Source organism: Palaemon carinicauda, chromosome 15 (genome assembly GCF_036898095.1).
Source record: "Palaemon carinicauda isolate YSFRI2023 chromosome 15, ASM3689809v2, whole genome shotgun sequence".
Taxonomy (NCBI): domain Eukaryota; kingdom Metazoa; phylum Arthropoda; class Malacostraca; order Decapoda; family Palaemonidae; genus Palaemon; species Palaemon carinicauda.
The window spans coordinates 67,540,302-67,558,655 of NC_090739.1; the positions used below are offsets into that span (position 1 = coordinate 67,540,302).

The 18,354-nt window shown below is 40.6% G+C and overlaps 1 protein-coding gene across 3 annotated transcripts in view; it reads right to left on the bottom strand.

Moving 5' to 3' along the window:
* Positions 1–18,354, bottom strand: part of LOC137654652 (POC1 centriolar protein homolog A-like) — a 99,504-nt gene that overhangs the window by 15,088 nt on the left and 66,062 nt on the right. For all 3 annotated transcript variants that reach the window (XM_068388476.1, XM_068388477.1, XM_068388478.1), the window contains exon 7: positions 57–217. In XM_068388476.1, the coding sequence (XP_068244577.1) occupies positions 57–217 (161 nt within the window). The remainder of the gene's footprint in view (positions 1–56; positions 218–18,354) is intronic.

Sequence of the window (18,354 nt, forward strand, 5' to 3'; positions counted from 1 at the left end):
GTTGAATTAATTCCGTTATTTAAAATACTATTATACCAGCCTCAAACTAAACTTACCTGTTTGTCATTGCCTCCAGATGCAAAATACTCTCCATTTGTAGCAAAGTCACAGGAGGGAACCGCACCCTGATGACCATGCAACGTATAAATTGGGCGACCTTCTAATAAATCTAATAATTTCAGAGTTCCATCTGCAGAGCTTGTTAACAGGATATGACCTAGAATCAAAATTAAGTTTATAATAAAAATATTTCCACAAACTCTTCAGTACAACCAAATACAGCCCTAATCAGCAGTTCAAGTGAAAACAAATGGATATATATCCCTATGATTTGTAGATAGCACCTCCAACCTGCCAGTAGGTAGTAGCTATCCTGATAATTTTAGAGGTGATATGATAAAGCATTATGTATACAACTGATAGGTTTGTATGTAAGATATTGTTATTACAAACCCATCAATCCCATACTGTTATTATTATCATTAAAGGGATGGAGATTTATCACCCCAATGTGTCAAACTTGACTCCTACAGTGCTGGCACAAATAAAGTTAGGAGATTATATATATATATATATATATATATATATATATATATATATATATATATATATATATATATATATATATACACACACACACACCGCGATACCTCACAACACAAAATTAATTGGTTACGTAATGACTTTCGTAACATGGTTTTTTTTCGTGGTGTGAGTCTCCTTCCACATGTAAATAGCCTAATTCGTTCCCAGCCTTACAAAAATACCACATTAAATGATTATAAGAAGGATATACTCCACTAAACTCAAGGAAATACAGTACTGCACAATCATTTGGATCATTCAAGAATAATTTAACTGTTGGTAACCAGTAAAAAATAAAAAAAAAAAAGTGTATAATTAGAGCAAACAGTAAAAATACAGTAACACGAATGTGGAACCTTACCTTTGGAGTGAGGCAATGTCCGAGAGCGAAGTGGCAGGGCAGTAGAGAAGCATGACAAACGGCAGAAAACACCAACACTTAACTTTACTAAACAGATTAATAAATGGCAGAAAATGTTAGGAAACATTTTAGGAAACTCATTAACAAGTGGCAGGAAATATTAACGCAACTTTATGATAAGCTTAAAATTAAATTTGTTCTTTTTTGCCTTTTTCTAATTATTTTTTTTTACTTTACGTTCTGTATTTTCTAAATTTAATTACACTACGTAATTTCCTTTATCCCTGCCACTTTTCTTTTGTTTTTTATCCCTTTTATTATCCTCTTGGCCTGCTTGTACCAAAGGCCCTTTTTTTATTTAAACAAATATCCAAGGAAGCTTGCTTCTGCATGCTTCTTAAAATTTTCCTGAAATGACTCAGGCAAACGTCATTTACATATTCAAGCACACAATCTGTGACAATTTATTCTGGATGTCTCTTTTTGACAAAAGCCGCCATTTTATGGTAGCAAGCTAGAGCCTCCTTAATTTCTGCTAAAGAACTGTTCCTGAACTTTGTTCAATTGCATGGCCTCCAACTTCTTCAGGTCATCCGTCATAAGTTCCTCTTGGTGCTCCTCGATAAGCTAATCAACTTCCAGACCCATGGACGTCCCAAGTGTAATGATCTCGGCAACCTCAGATTGAGCGACAGGTTCAGGATCGTCAACATTTTTGGAATTGGCTTTGGCTTTAGCTTTGTCTACGTGGAAGCCCTCAAAATCTCGTGAAGAGACGGCATCAGGCCACAGCTTCTTCCATGCTGAGTTCAAGGTGCGCCTCGAAACCTCCTGCCAAGCTATATTGATGATTTTGAGGCATACCACAATATTGAAATACATGTACTCCTTCCAAAATTCGCGAAGGGTGAGTTTTGTTCTCTCAGAGATTTTGAAACATCTCCTGAAGAGATATTTTGTATAGAATTTCTTGAGGTTAGAAATCATTTGCTGGTCCATGGGATGGAGGAGAGGGGTGTGTTAGGCAGAAGATAGAGAAACAATGAAGGAATACTCTGCTAAGATATCTTCCTCAAGGACAAGAGGGTGAGCAGGGGCATTGTCCAACACCAACAGGCATTTCAGGGAGAGGCACTTTTCTCCTAAGTATTTTTTCACAGTCGGGCCAAAGCAAAGGTTTACCCACTCGGTTAAACAACGTTCTTGTTACCCAAGCATTTGCATTAGTCCTCCACACCTGAAGCTTCTCCTTTATCACTTTGTGGGCCTTGAAGACTCAAGGAGTCTTGGAGTGATACACCAGCAGGGGTTTCACCTTACAATCCCCACAGGCATTTGCACAGAGTGCAAGGGTAAGCCTGACCTTCATAGGCTTATGCCCTAGTAGCTTCATTTCTTCTGCCGTGATGAACGTCCGATGAGGCATTTTCTTCTAGAAAAGTCCAGTTTTGTCGCAGTTGAAGACTTGTTGGAGACTATAGCCTTCCTGGACAGTCAACTCGTCGTAACTCCTAACAAAAGCTTCAGCCGCTTTCGTGTCTGAGCTTGCAGCCTCCCCATGATGCACCACAGAATGAACGCCAGACCGTCTCTTAAGTTCTTCCAACCACCCCCAAGAAGCCTTGAACTCTGGGGGTGCCTGCTTTGATGTCCATTCTCCTGCGTCAGCTTCGGCCTGACCACACACGAGATCACTGAAAATAGCGCTGGCCTTCTAGCAGATTATCGTTTCAGTGATCGTGTCTCCAGCGATTTCCTTGTCCTTAATCCAAACAAGCAGCAGTCTCTCCATCTCATCATGGAAGTGGCTCCTCTTGTTGGAGAAAACAGTCACGCCCTTAGATGTTGCCGCTTTAATGACTTCCTTCTGTTTCAGTATCATTCCTATTGTAGACGGGTTTTGGCCATGTGCCTTCGCAATCACACTTAACAGCATGCCAGCCTCGTATTCCTTGATTATTTCCATCTTCGTCTCCATCGAAAGCATCATCTTCTTCTTTCCCTGCACATCAGCAACTTTCTAAGTTTACGGGCTGGCGGCACACAAACTCTAGTCAGTCTTGAACACAGTCGAGTTCTCGTACCGTACCTCCTTTCATTGCACAAAACATTTTTCGTGATGCGAGTCGCAAAAGTCTTCGCCTCTCTTTTCGCATAGTGAAAATTTCGTAAGCAGAATCTTTCGTGTCGAGAGGTATCACTATGCTGTATGTTATATCTGATTGATAAATACATAAATTAGAAATTAAAACCTATGAAAAATAGATATTCAAATTTTATTTTTTAAACCTGTGCTTGTTAGAAACATTAAAATTTTAAAATAAAAAATATTCAGAATCAGATAAATGTCTTCTTTTTCATTAACAACCCCAGCATGGGCAGGAATCCAACATATTTAAACATCCACCTCTTGGGAATAGAATTTATCAAGGAGCTTTTCCAGATGTAATACAGTACAATCTGATTCTTTGAGCATAACATTTTAGGGCCTCTATGGCACTTCTTGAATCGGTGTAGATGACTTACTTAGAATGCACCGTATCTTCAATTGTTTTAATGATGAATGTCAATTCCTAATATAATCGCGGATAGTTCAGATATAAATATTGATGCATTACTAGGTAATGAGAGCTGACTTATTTTGTCTAATGTCAATTGCTAATAGAATCGCGGATAATTCAGATATAAATATTGATGCATTACTAGGTAATGAGAGCTGACTTATTTTGTCTGAGGACTCTGCAGCACAGCCCACACCCACTGAAGACTTAGAGCCATCAGTATATATGGCATAATGTTCCAAGGCATACTGTATTTCTTTGATAGAAAAAAAAAAAAAAGATGAGAGCAAAATTTTGTTTTCCTTAAGGTCCATGGTAGGGGAAAGAGAGATGGTTGAATAGGGTTTATTCTGGTGTTTGTAGATTGTAATAACCTATTTGCTCTTATGGAGAATGGTGATTCAAGATTGTTTATAAACAATCGACCCAACATACAAGAAAATTGAGATACAATGAGAGTTCCGAGCAAATCTTTCTTCTGATACGAGGAAGAATTTAAGATACGAGGTACAGTAGTTCCCCATATGGCCGCCAGGTGGCCGCGTGTGCGAGAGGATGCTCACGAGGACAGCATCACTCGGTCTTTCCCGTCGGATCTCCGTCAAGTAAAAGTTATCTCTGATGTCCTCCGTATTGCTTGCTTTTTTTACGTGTTTTTTGCGTGAATCAGTGCATAATTCATTAAATAAACAATGGGTCCAAAGCAAGCGAGTGCAAACAAGGGTAGTGAGACGAAAATGCGTATGATGACAATGGAGATGAAGCATGAAATAATCGCAAAACATGAGAGTGGCGTAAGAGTGACTGAGCTGGCGTGCCATTATAAGAGGAGTACATTGACTATATGTACCATCCTCAAGCAGAAGGATGCTATAAAGAGCACCAAGCCTTCCAAAGGAGTGGCCATCCTTTCCAAGCTGCATAGTGATATTCACGACGATATGGAGAGGCTTCTTTTGATCTGGATAAAGGAGAAACAGTTGGCGGGAGATAACGTGACCGCGACGATCGTATGCGAGAATGCCAGTAGAATCTATGATGACTTGAAAGGGAAGCAAGTAACTGAGAAAGGGGAGCATTCGACGCCAGCGGAAACCTTCAAAGCCAGTCATGGCTGGCTGGGTAATTTCAAGAAACAGACTGGGATACACTCGGTTGTGAGGCACGGGAATCAGCAAGTTCTGACGCGAAAGCCGTGGCAGACTTCGTCGCAACCTTTGCCTCGGTTATTGCCTAACAAGTCTTCAACTGCGATGAAACTGGCCTTTTCTGGAAGATGCCCAGGAGGACTTTCATCACGGCAGAGGAGAAGAGACTACCGGGCCATAAACCCATAAAGGACCGGTTAACTCTAGTCTTGTGTGCCAATGCCAGCGGTGACTGTAAGGTCAAGTCACTGCTGGTGTACCACTCTGAAAACCCACGTGCTTTCAAGAGCCAAAGGAACTTGAAAGAAAAACTGCAAGTGATGTGGCGCGCTAATACTAATGCTTGGTTACCCAGCATTTCTTCACAGAATGGGTTAATCTGTGCTTTGATCTGGCAGTCAAAAAATATTTGGCTGAGAGAAACCTGCCATTGAAATGTCTCTTGGTCCTCATCAATGCCCCTGGTTACCCTCCTGGTCTCGAAGAGGACATTCTTGATGAATTCAGGTTCATCAAGGTCCTTTATCTCCCGCCCAACTCCACGCCACTCCTCCAGCCCGTGGACCAACAAGTTATTTCCAACTTTAAAAAACTGTACACGAAGTACTTGTTCAAGAAATGCTTCGATATCACAGACAACACCAATCTCACCCTTCGGGAATTTTGAAAGGAACATTTCAACATCGTGCATTGTTTGAAAATTATTGACGATGAATGGCAGGGTGTCACAAGACGAACTATTAATTCAGCGTGGAAGAAATTGTGGCCAGCTTCCGTCGCTGAGAGGGACTTTGAAGGGTTTGGTACGACAGACCCTGATGACCCCGAATCTGTTGTGATGGATGAAATCGTGTCTCTTGGAAAGTCCATGGGGCTGGAGGTAGACTAGTTAGACGTGAACAAACTTGTCGAGGAGCATCAGGAAGAGCTCACGACACAGGAATCGATGGAGCAAAGACATGTTAGTGAAGTGGCAAGAGTTTTCTAATTTTATGGAAAAGAGGCACCCAGACAAGCTGGCAAGTGGTCTTGCATTAGCCTTGTGTGACGACACTTGCGTGTGTCATTTTCGCAACATTTTGAAGGGGAGACAAAAACAAACATCCCTAAATAGGTTCCTTTTAAAAAGACCGTCAAAAAGTGCAGGTGAAAGCGAGGCAAAAGGAGCCAAGCCGGAAGAAGAAAAGTAAAAAAATGAAAATGAAAACAAAATGTAGAATTAAGTTTAGTGTAACGTAAGATTAACATTTCATTTTTAAGTGTGAGTACAGTAAGCTAATTTCATTCAAGTTAAACTTGAAGTTGAATTTCATTTAAGCTGAATTTAAAGTTAAGGTTATGTTACGTAGTGTTGCAAAAGTGTTGCGTACCGAACGTGTTGCCGTCAAGTCTCTCTCCTTCCCTCCCTCTCTCCCTCCTCCTCCTCCGCATACACCGCCGTTAGCTGCTACCGTCTGTCTCGAAGGTAAGAACTCCATAATAATGTTACATTTCATAACCAGTTCATAGCTATTTGTTTATTTTGTTAGTGTAGGATGTTGATTGCAACCATTAAAAACATGTTTTTCCTCTGTAATATACTGTTTTTAAGGTCTTTTTCAGAGGATGGGAACGGATTATTTCTTTTTAGTAATTTTATATGGGAAAAATTCATCTGAGATACGAGAAAATTGAAATACAAGCTCGGTCCCCGAACGGATTAAACTGTATTTGAAGAGCTTCTTTGTTTGAGAATTGGTGGATAGAACCTTTAATGCAATTTGCATTGTTACAAAATCTCAATGCAAGGACAAGAGTGGTGTGGTCTTTCACATAATACTGAGATATTTGGGGAATATCTAAAGGCTCCCCTAAAAATTTCAGACCTTGAGAGTGTATTGTATCTAAAGTCTTCAAAGTAGCTTTAGACCCTCTTCCATATATTTGACTACCATACAGTAATCTATTCTCAATAACAGTAATGCTTTTTAATCTCTTTGCACCCAATATTGTATTAGACAACTTTTTTATTAGGTTTAGAACATTATTACATTTGGATTTGATGTAAGATACATGGAGTATCGAATATTAGTCCCAAAAATGTAACCTTATTTTGGAATTGGATTGTATCATCCAAAGCGAGTTTTACTCCTGAATCTGCAGAAAAAAAAAAAAACTTGAGCAATAATGTTTTATAAGAATAACAGATACACGCAAAACCAAAAAATCAATCAATCCCATAAAGCCTATATCACAATTCGATAAAAAAGTTTAAGAAGTTGAGAGCCCCTCTATATACATATCAACCAATCATTCATACACTTCTGCAGCCTCATGCCAGAAAGGTGTGTCAAGGTTAATGTGAGTGCCAAATCTCAAGGGTAGAACTGTAAGGCTGTTAACAGGTCAGACAAAGCAAAGGTACTTCGTTCATGTTAGATCAATCAGGAACTTGTCTTATTCTACAAGGTTCAAGACTTAACTATCTAAGGGCTGAAGAGTACAAATGGAGAGATAACCTACTTAACCGAATCTAATTTAGTAATAGTGAAGTTAACCAGGATATAAAATATCAATGTCACATAGAGAATCAAGGGCCTTCTAATATACAATACATCCCCCTGGGCATAGTCACCACTGATATTTATTTGACCTTCTTGACTTACAGAACTGATAGTGTTTATGCTCTACTATTACAAGTTCATGAAATCACTCAAAAGCCTCTCAGTTGTATCATCCTCAGTAAATAATAGAGCAAAAAAGTTTGAGAAATTCTAACAATATCTTCCAACAGGGAACATATTATGAATCTACATTAAATAAACCTAACTGCAACTGAATTTAAGAAGTCCATGAACAAGCAAGATGAAAATTGTGGGGTTAGCCAATAAATGAACATAGCTAAGTGGAAGAAATTGTACCAAACATTTGTAGATCTTGAAAAGGCATCTGACAAAGTAATTAAATGGATATCACAAAAGCAGGGAATAGAGGAAAAAATCATAAAACTAGTGACGTTCCAGTACCATTAAAATACTTCTAAAGTGAAAGTAGATCACTGAAAATCTTAAAAGGCTTTCTCAATAAGCAAATTTTTTGTGAAATAAATTTGCTGTCGAATGAAAGAGGTTAAGGTTGAAGCCTCCAAAGGCGCCGACTCAAGAGGCCGAGAAGGACGTGCCTTCCACCTAGAGCCCTAAGAGCAAACGCTGATGGATCAATCTGCAGAGGTGCAGACGCAGCATTCTCTGTCATATAGAAACTCCACTGCCTGGAGTGTATGCGTGTGTTAGGGGGGAGGGGGGTTCAGGATCTTGCTTGACTAACTGGACTGAAATCCATAAATCTGATTGTCCACTCGATCTTGGGCCAAGTTCACCAGATCCACCCATGGCAACCCAAACGAGGCCCTAGATCCTTAACCCGCCAAGTGCTAGGGGAATGCCACCAAAGGACAACGGTCGCATCATGGGTTTCACGATTTTATTATAAAACTAATATTTTCTAATTTATTACGAACTACAGTACATTACCCAATATTTATATATCAAAGGAATGTCCTTGAAATGGAGATTAATAACTAATAATTAAATCTCACAGAAGTGTAAAGAATATATTTTTTTTAATTTAAAAAAATTAAAAATGATATTTTAATTATAAAATAAATTTTTGAATATACTTACCGGGTGAATATATAATAGCTGCAACTCTGTTGCTCGACAGACACATACATAAAAAACTCGCGAGCGATCGCTATGCAGGTTGCGGGTGTGCCCACCAGCGCCAACTGTCGGCCAGATACCACTCTCGGATGTAAACAAAACCTTCAATTTCTTCTCATCCCACTGCGTCTCTATTGGGGAGGAAGGGAGGGTCGTTTAATTTATATATTCACCGGGTAAGTATATTCAAAAATTTATTTTATAATTAAAATATCATTTTTAAATATTTAACTTAGCCGGTGAATATATAATAGCTGATTCACACCCAAGGAGGTGGGTAGAGACCAGAGTTAATTATGTTTATAGCGTATAAGCTAAGAGTTTTTTCATTTTGGCAGTTATCAATATAACAAAACCAAAATAAATAGGTACCTGGTGAGGAAGTTGACTTAGACGATTACTCTGCCTTGTAAGTCTGTCTTCCTCACGGAGCCCAGCGATCCTCTTAGGATGCTGACAGACTCCCAGGAGCTGAAGTATCAAGGGCTGCAACCCATACAACAGGACCTCATCAAACCCCTAATCTGGGCGCTCTCAAGAAATGACTTTGACCACCCGCCAAATCAATCAGGATGCGAAAGGCTTCTTAGCCTTCCGAACAACCCATAAAACAATATTAAAAACATTTCAAGAGACAGATTAAAAGGATATTGGAATTAGGGAAGTGTAGTGGTAGAACCCTCACCCACTACTGCACTCGCTGCAACGAATGGACCCAGTGTGTAGCAGTCCTCGTAAAGAGTCTGGACATCTTTTAAGTAAAATGACGCGAACACTGACTTGTTTCTCCAAAAAGTCGCGTCCATAATACTTTGCAGAGATTTATTTTGCTTGAAGGCCACGGAGGTTGCTATATCTCTAACTTCGTGCGTCTTAACCTTAAGCAAACATCGGTCTTTCTCATTCAAGTGAGAATGAGCTTCTCGTATTAAAAAAATCTGATAAAATATGACAAAGAATTCTTTGACATAGGCAATGAAGGTTTCTTAACTGAGCACCATAATGCCTCAGATTTCCCTCGTAATGACTTAGTACGAGCTAAATCGAACTTAAGAGCTCTAACAGGACATAATACTCTTTCCAGTTCGTTGCCTACGATCTCTGATAAGCAAGGAATATCAAAAGATTTAGGCCAAGGACGAGAAGGCAGTTCATTTTTGGCCAGGAAACCAAGTTGAAGTGAACAAGTGGCTTTTTTCTGTAGAAAAGCCGATGTTCTTACTGAAGGCATGAAGTTCACTGACCCTTTTAGCCGAAGCCAAGCACACTAAGAAAAGTGTCTTGAGGGTGAGATCCTTCAGGGAGGCTGAATGTAATGGCTCAAACCTGTCTGACATGAGGAACCTTAGGACCACGTCTAAGTTCCATCCAGGAGTTGCCAAACGACGTTCCTTAGAGGTCTCAAAAGACTTAAGGAGATCTTGGAGATCTTTATTGTTGGAAAGATCTAAGCCTCTATGTCGAAAGACCGAAGCCAACATGCTCCTGTAGCCCTTAATCGTGGGAGCTGAAAGGGAGCGAACCTTTCTCAGATGTAAAAGAAAATCTGCGATTTGGGCTACAGAGGTACTGGACGAGGACACAGATGCTGACTTGCACCAGTCTCAAAAGACTTCCCACTTCGACTGGTATACTCTAATGGTAGAAGCTCTCCTAGCTCTTGCAATCGCACTGACTGCCTCCTTCGAAAAACCTCTAGCTCTTGAGAGTCTTTCGATAGTGTGAAGGAAGTCAGACGAAGAGCGGGGAGGCTTTGATGGACATTCTTTACGTGGGGCTGACGTAACAGATCTACCCTTAGAGGAAGACTTCTTGGAAAGTCTACCAGCCATTGAAGTACCTCGGTGAACCACTCTCTCGCGGGCCAGAGGGTAGCAACCAACGTCAACCTTGTCCCTTCATGAGAGGCGAACTTCTGCAGTACCTTGTTGACTATCTTGAATGGTGGGAATGCATATAAGTCCATAAAAGACCAATCCAGTAGAAACGCGTCTATGTAGATTGCTTCTGTATCTAGGACTGGAGAGCAAAAGATTGGTAACCTTTTGGTCAACGAGGAGGCAAAGAGGTCTATGGTTGGTTGACCCCAAGAAGCCCAAAGACTCTTGCCCACGTCCTTGTGGAGGGTCCATACCGTGGGTATCACCTGACCCCTCCGACTGAGACAGTCTGCCAAGACGTTAAAGTCCCCCTGGATGAGTCTCGTCAACAGAGAGATGCCTCGAATTCTAGACCATAAGAGAAGGTCCCTTGCGATCTCGAGCAGCGTGAAGGAGTGTGTGCCTCCTTTCTTGGAGATGTACGCCAAAGTTGTGGTGTTGTCTGAGTTGACCTCTACCACTTAGTTTCGAAGACGCTTCCTAATATCATTAAGGCCAAGTGGACTGCTAATAGCTCCTTGCCGTTGATGTGCATGCTCTTCTGACTTGAGGTCCAAAGACCCGCGCATTCCCGACCGTCCAGGGTCGCACCCAACCCAAACCCGACGCGTCTGAGGACAACACGTGGTTTGGGTTCTTGACTACTAGGGATAGTCCCTCTCTCAGACTGATATTGCTGTCCCACCATTTCAGGCATGCCTGTATTGGTTCGGAGACTGGGAATGATACCGTCTCTAATGTCTTGTCCTAGTTCCAGTGAGAGGCTAGATGGAACCGGAGAGGCAGAAGGGGTAGTCTCCCTAGTGAGACAAACTGCTCCAGGGATGAGAGAGTCCCTACGAGACTGTTCCAACTCCTGACTGAATAAACGTTTTCTTTTCAGCATTAGTTGGACTTCGAGCAGGGCTTGACTGCGAATCTCCATCCCCAAAAATAGAATAATCTGGGATGGGATCAGTTGGGACTTTTAGGTTGACCACAAGTCCCAACTCCCTGGCCAGACTCAACGTCCAATGTAGATCCTGCAGACAGCGAAGGCTGGACGATGCTCTGAGAAGCCAGTCGTCCAAGTACAGGGAGGCTCGGATCCCTGATAGCTCGAAACTGGTACCCCACATTCCTGTAAACAAACCTCAGAAACGGTTGGGAATCCGGGTGTATAGGAATGTGGAAGTATGCCTCCTGAAGGTCGAGAGAGACCATCCAGTCGCCTTCCATAAATGCTGTCAAGACAGCCTGGTAGACTTCATCGTGAAGTTTGTCTTGACAACGAAAACATTGAGCGCACTTGCCTCTTACGTACTCCTGCAGTGAACATGGCTGCCAAATCATGGAGCCATCCCTGAGGGACTTGTTCCTGCAGAGAACGTGGCTGTCAGATCATTGGAGCCATCCCTGAAAGCCTTGTTTATGCATGACATAATTGTACAGCAAAACTTCAAAGGCTCGAAAACAGCTGTGAAGTTGACCTGTAAAATCTTGGAGCGTCTCATGGCCAGGCGCCAGGGAGAGTCTATGAGGTTTGAGAAGTCTATCTGGGCAGAGGCAGGAACTCCCAAGCCGAGAACTTCTCTCGTGTCATATCAGACTCTCGCTCTATAAGCCAGTTTAAAAGAAGGGAAAGCAAAGGCTGTATCCCCCAAACTCCTCCTGGTGATAAACCAGTCGCCTAGCAAACGTAAAGCTCTCTAGGAGAGCGAGAGAGCACTAGCTTATAAAACAACGGCTTCGAAGTAGCTAGGCCTAGTGTAAGCTCTGACGTTTAGGCGAACGAGGAGCAGCAGTTACAAAAAGATCCGGACAAAGATCCTTAAAAATCAGCATGATTTATTTAAAGTCCATAGAGGGCTAAGCAGCTTTAGGCTCCTCTCCGTCTGACAGAGTCCTCAAGGGAATATCAGTAGGAGGGGGAACAGCAACTTCCTCATCTGAAGGAACCTTGTCCGATAATAGCTGAGTCTTAAGCAAGGGAGAGACCTACCGTGGTGGCAATGCTTTACAAGCAGAGTCCACACGCACTGGTGCATTAGTAGCGGACCAGGACGCAACGTCATGTAACTGCTTGACAGTCTGCGAACTGTCAACAACAACAGGTGCGAGAGACCAGGACGCAACGTCATGTAACTGCTTGACAGTCTGTGAACTGTCAACAACAACAGGTGCTTGAGGACGCACAGCGTCCACTCGAGACTGCTTTGACCGCCTAGACTGAGCAGTCAAAACAACTCTAGAATGCGGAGGTTGACGCTCAGCGTCAAAACAAGTCAACTCCGATTGTTAGCGAACGTCCTGAACGTCAACAGGAGCATCAGCAAGTGGCCTAACGTCCAAATGTGGCTGAAAATCCACACGAGACCGCATCGAGTGTGGTTCTAAACAACCTGACTGACGTGACTTAGCTACGCCAACGTCAACAGGACGCACAAAGGAACGTTAGGGTGGCTGAAAGCCAGGATCTCGATGAGATAAACGGCTAGGCTCAACGGACTTATCGGCAGAATAGTCTTCCATAAGGGAGGCAAGCTTATTCTGCATGTCTTGCCGTACAACCCATTTAGGATCAACGGAAATGGTTGCGGTAAGAGACGAGGGTAACGTCTGTGACCGCAAAACCTTGCCAACAAAAAAAAAAAAACTCTCGGAGTCTGTGTTACGCTTTTGTTAGGCGGCGAGCAGTCTTCCGATGACTGCATAGGGTCAGAGCTGTCCTAATGGCTACAACCAGGACGCTGGACCTGTCCTGAAAGGACTGACTTTCGCTTAAGGGCCTCGAAACCTTGTTTCAGGTTTCTTATGCGAAAAGCCTTCGGATGACGAGGAGAAAATCGTCTCTCTCGCCTTATGGTAGGGGTGATCTTGGTAAGATACACCCGATACCATAGAGGGAACGTCTGTTCGCTGATCAAGGCCTCTCGAACCCATAAGTCGTACGACATTACTTCTCCCCTGGGCTTGGGAGCTTGCAAGAGGTCCCGGACTAGGCGAACGACAGGCACGAACAGACGAACCCTCGGTCGCAACACTGATAACACTTTGCGCAATATCACTTTATCACTACGATTTTCTGTTTTGCACTTATTTCACTGAAATCGAAACTTTTACTGATTTCTACCTGAAGCACGCAATTCTACCCTCATCAAAAGGTAGTAATTGCGAAATCAATCGTATAATGCAAGCACATTAATACCAGAAAAAAAACAGTAAACATCTTTTAAGATAAAAAATTCAGTGGCTGGGGAAGAGACTAAACACTAGTTCATTCAAAACTACGTTTTCAATCTCTCACCGTACATTGCCTGGGGACGAGAATAAAAAACTAAAAACGTTTTATCCTTTCTCCCCGTACAGAGACTAGGGACGAGAGTAACTCGAGAACAACGTTACCCGCTTGAACGGAACGTTTTCTCTCCTCTCTCTCCCTCCGTCTCTATCTCTCTCTCTCTCTCTCTCTTGATTTCGCACCTAAGAGAAGAGCCCACTGACGTTTCGTCAAAAAAACATGTTATTTGACCAAATGAAAAAAACTGAAAGGTTTTTCAATTAAAAAGTTCCTTTAAAATAGAATTTAAAACATTTAAGCTTTGAAAGAAGAATGAACAAAACGTCAGAATCGATTTACTCTTTCTGCAAAGTGAAACCGTGATACTCTCTCTCTCTATCGTAACGATAGAGCGCAAACTGCGTAGTATAAATAAACTAAACGTTAGTTCATCTTTGAAACAGTACGAAGACTATTCAAAGAAAATCTTTCATAAAATATCTATTAAAAAATATTCATTTAAAAAGTTTTAAATCATTAGCTCTTTAAAAGTTATTTACGATTGAAAGGGCTCAACGTTGTTTAACTTCGGTTTCCAAGTTAGGACCGCCTACTCTCAGGAAAGGTCGCATATAAACAAATCATAAAAATTTATTTTTATGTTTATTATAAATGGAAAGTTAATCGAAGAGGCCTAATAAAGGCGGTGAGATATAAAATATATAGAGGAAAATCTATAATTAATTTATAACGTGATAAGATAATTGCTAAAAGCCTAAACACACTTCCGTCTAAGGGAAGGGTCGGCCATTTAAAAGTCAAAGAAAGTCCATACTCTCTTTGTCATCAAAAATTAAATCTATCCAAAAACGAGTTCAAGATTTAAGATGAAGATAAAATACCTGCACTGCGAAAGCTCAAACCAAAATGAAGTACTTCACCAAATATGTTGAGAAAACTCCAGGTTCTACAGCGAGTATTGATACGTCTTGTCGACACGTCGACAGAGAAGAAATTGAAGGTTTTGTTTACATCCGAGAGTGGTATCTGGCCGACAGTTGGCGCTGGTGGGCACACCCGCAACCTGCATAGCGATCGCTCGCGAGTTTTTTATGTATGTGTCTGTCGAGCAACAGAGTTGCAGCTATTATATATTCACCGGCTAAGTTAAATATTTAAAAATGATAAATACATATAAAGAACTTTTTCATTTTTGATGGCTTGATAAAATAGTTTTAGATGCATTTTAATTTTTTTTCATGTCAGAATGTTATCAAATTTAGTGAACAATCATATGAAAATCTATAATGAATATACAAGAAATAATTGTGTTGAAGGGATGTGTTCATATGTGTATTTGTAAGTGTGAACTTGCATACACACACTCAGGCCATCACTATTATTACCTACCTTATGAAACAAGAAAAAAGGCATAATCATAAGTAAAAACTATTCATATTTGTATGCTATATATCTAAAGACTTCAATTTTGTTTTATTCATCCTTTACAGATCCCTCTTCATGCAGATTTTTTTGTACTCATAAATTTTACAGAATGCATTTGGACAATCATCACTTTCATCATTTGATATGTCACAATCACAGTCATTGTCAATGTCAAAATTACTAGTATATGATAACGAATCATTATCATCATCATAAAACACCATTCTAATGAATAAAAACACAAAATAATAATAAAATGTGTTGGAAATGAAAATTCTTACCGCTAGCCCATAAACATATGCCGATAGCTCCACCCCCTGAAGTTGATGCTACCTTTTTCCTTTCATTGTATGTAAAACAATGTAATATCTGGCTACTCTTTCCTCCAGCTGCAAGCTGATTGGTTAAAAAATCTATTTACGTCACTGAGCTAATCCTAGGAGGTCCGAGAAAGAATCCCACAAAATTTGAAAAATGAAGCAACGCTAATATCGACGTCGTCCTTTGACAGCTCATAATGCATTGATAAGTCGATGCATAGCATGTTTTGGGTTAAAGAGCACCAAAGTTTCAATCAATGATCAAGGACCTCACCAATGGAAGTGCCACGGTTGCCTCCCTCAGGCCATTCCACTCATGAATGAAGGCAAGGACCTTCATGATAGTGGAGCAGATACCTGAAAAAATAGTTTATTTTATGATACAAGCATAAAACTTAGCACAAAGTTTCCCTGTGATGTTCTTAAAGAAATAAAACTGTGAGCCACTCAATTTTTTCACTTTTCAAGATGGCCGCCACATTTTTTAAAATGGCGGCAAAATCCAATTCTAAAATTTGACAAATTGACCATACAAAGTAATTTTGATGACCAGTGGCCTAAATTTGAGGTAAAACATCTATATTTAAGTCAATATTCACTGTAAATACAATTATGTGAAAACTCTGCAAAGCGCATGCATGAAATTACACTGACAAATTCATACTGATTCAAGTACCTTCGCATATACAGGTTCATAAATCTGTGCATTGCAATCCTGACCTATAGCACTTACAATTCCCAGTACAAATCCTTCTACATCCACATTCTCAGAGCTGTTAACATGATGCTGCTATTGGCTGCAAGCTGGTCCAATATGGCGTCCAAACATTGTCGTCTTTTTGCCAACCCCAACTTTCAGGTGAAGGTAATTTCATAATGCGAACCACAGACTGACTCCATGTATCTAATGTTCTGTATTAGGTAGTCTTGGTTCTGAACTGTAACTGGTGTTGTCTCTACTACAAGAGGTGTCGGCTTGGACTTCAGAAAAGCAGGTGGTATGTTGGTGTACGATTCAGGCAGATTTGATACTTTCTTTGATGGAAGTTTCTGTTCTAGAAATGGAAATTCGCGAGGATTTTGTACACTTTGTGCTCTTGTTGGATGTTGAAACACAGATATCCCTGTCCCATGAAATAATGTCATAGCAGTTGTTGAAGAGGTATTGTGGTCAATATTATCTACAGCTGACGTGGTGAATATATCTTTCTGTAAAACAGCTGGACAAACTATTCCTTCCTCTAGATAGATATTTTTGCACTGCACCGTCACTGAGCCTTGTAGATATTTCCAAAATAAGGTCATACGAAATGTAAATTCCGTGTTGAAAGAGAATATCTATGAGATTACGTTTCCTTGTCTTTGCAAATATAAGGAGCCCGACATAAACTGCAAATGGAGGTTCATGATCTGAAGAGTGTTTTTGGCGAATGCTGCTATCTTTGACTCCCTTTTTATGGAAATTGAACAGCAATAACCGAGCAATTGCGATATCAGAATCCGTGACCCCATTTTCAATCTGGGATTCGATGTCAGGGCCATGTTCAATCTACTAAATCTAGCAATGTATCTGGAATTGCTTCTGATATCAATTCAGGTTTAAAAGTACCAGTAAATTGAACCTTGTGCCGTGACATTTCTTTCCAAACGATTTCTGCTGCCTTTGCCAAAAAACATGGCATCGGTATACTTGCAGGCAGTGCTTTCCCAATATCCTTCTTGAACACAAGCACTACCTCTCGACCTTGATGGTATGCCTGTAGGTCTGGCATCTTGGACAGAATTCTCTCTTTCAATCTTGTTGTGTTTACCTTTATTGCAACTGATGAAAAATCACTTAGTCTTCGTTCATATAGCAAACAAAGATCTGCCAGTTTGAAAACTATACCTCCAGGATTGGCTCTTTGGCATTCCACTGTGTGTTATTAGCTCTGCAAATGCCAGTTCATCGCTAGAGTCGACTTTTTCTTGTCCGTAGTTGTTTCAAGACCATGTAGTAACTTATTTTCTCTGTTGTATAGAGCTGTTGAGCATTTTGGATGGTACTTGAACTCCTGAGCTACATCACCTGAACTAAGCTTTGCAAGCAGCGCCTTATCTTGTAATGTTTTCGCACAACAGTTAAGTCTGTCATTGAGCTGCATTGTCATTGCTTCATGAAGTTCTGATATGGGATTCTCTTTGTCACATAAAAAACATCTCGCAACAACCATTTTACCTAGCTCTTGAGAGGTCTTTTTTCTCATATATTTAGTTGAATCACTTTTATCATCATTGTCCAATTCTGATCTTTGTTTTCTAGCTCTATCTAGTTTAGTGTTGTTAAATTCTATTCCACACGAATGATGACACTGTACATTATTCCTGATCAGTGTTTCTTCTAGTCCTTGACCATCATCAATTCGTCCAACATCTAAAGCAATGGGCATTTCATTTAGCTTTCTGAACTCTAGAATATTCTTGTTAATAAAGTATACCCCGATTTGCTCTTTTCTGAAGTATCCTTGGGTGACATCAATGTTTCATCTTTGTCTACCTGACAGATAAAGCATTTAGTCTAATCAATTTCCCTTTTTTCATTGGAAGATATTAACAAACAAAGTCTTTTTGACATTTCAAAATGAAATAACACAATGCATATACAAAACAAAATTCTTCAATTGAGATTAACTATCCCAAGTTTTTTTAAGCAACTACAGCACAAATTTGATACTTCAACAGTTGAAAGGCCGAGGGATTATCCTTTTACCACCTTCAACTTATAAATACACTTTACTGTATGGGATACGACTAGGTTCGATGCTGTTACCTCTACGCCTAGCCCCATCGTTCATCTAGCGCCATTTAACTCCCGTGCGATCTGTACACCACCCAAAGGAAAAAAGCCCTATCCTTCTTGGCTCGGCTTTCCCTCGTTGGCACACTCCCGTCAATTCAGGTACGACAACTTGACTATATATGGGATGAATCAAGATGTATTTGGAAGACTTAATAAAGCTGACACTAAACCCCATGCCGACTTTCATGGCAGCTAGTTGCACCAATGTACCCTGGTAGTGTAAGCAACTAGCTCATTAAAATTGTAGGATCCCC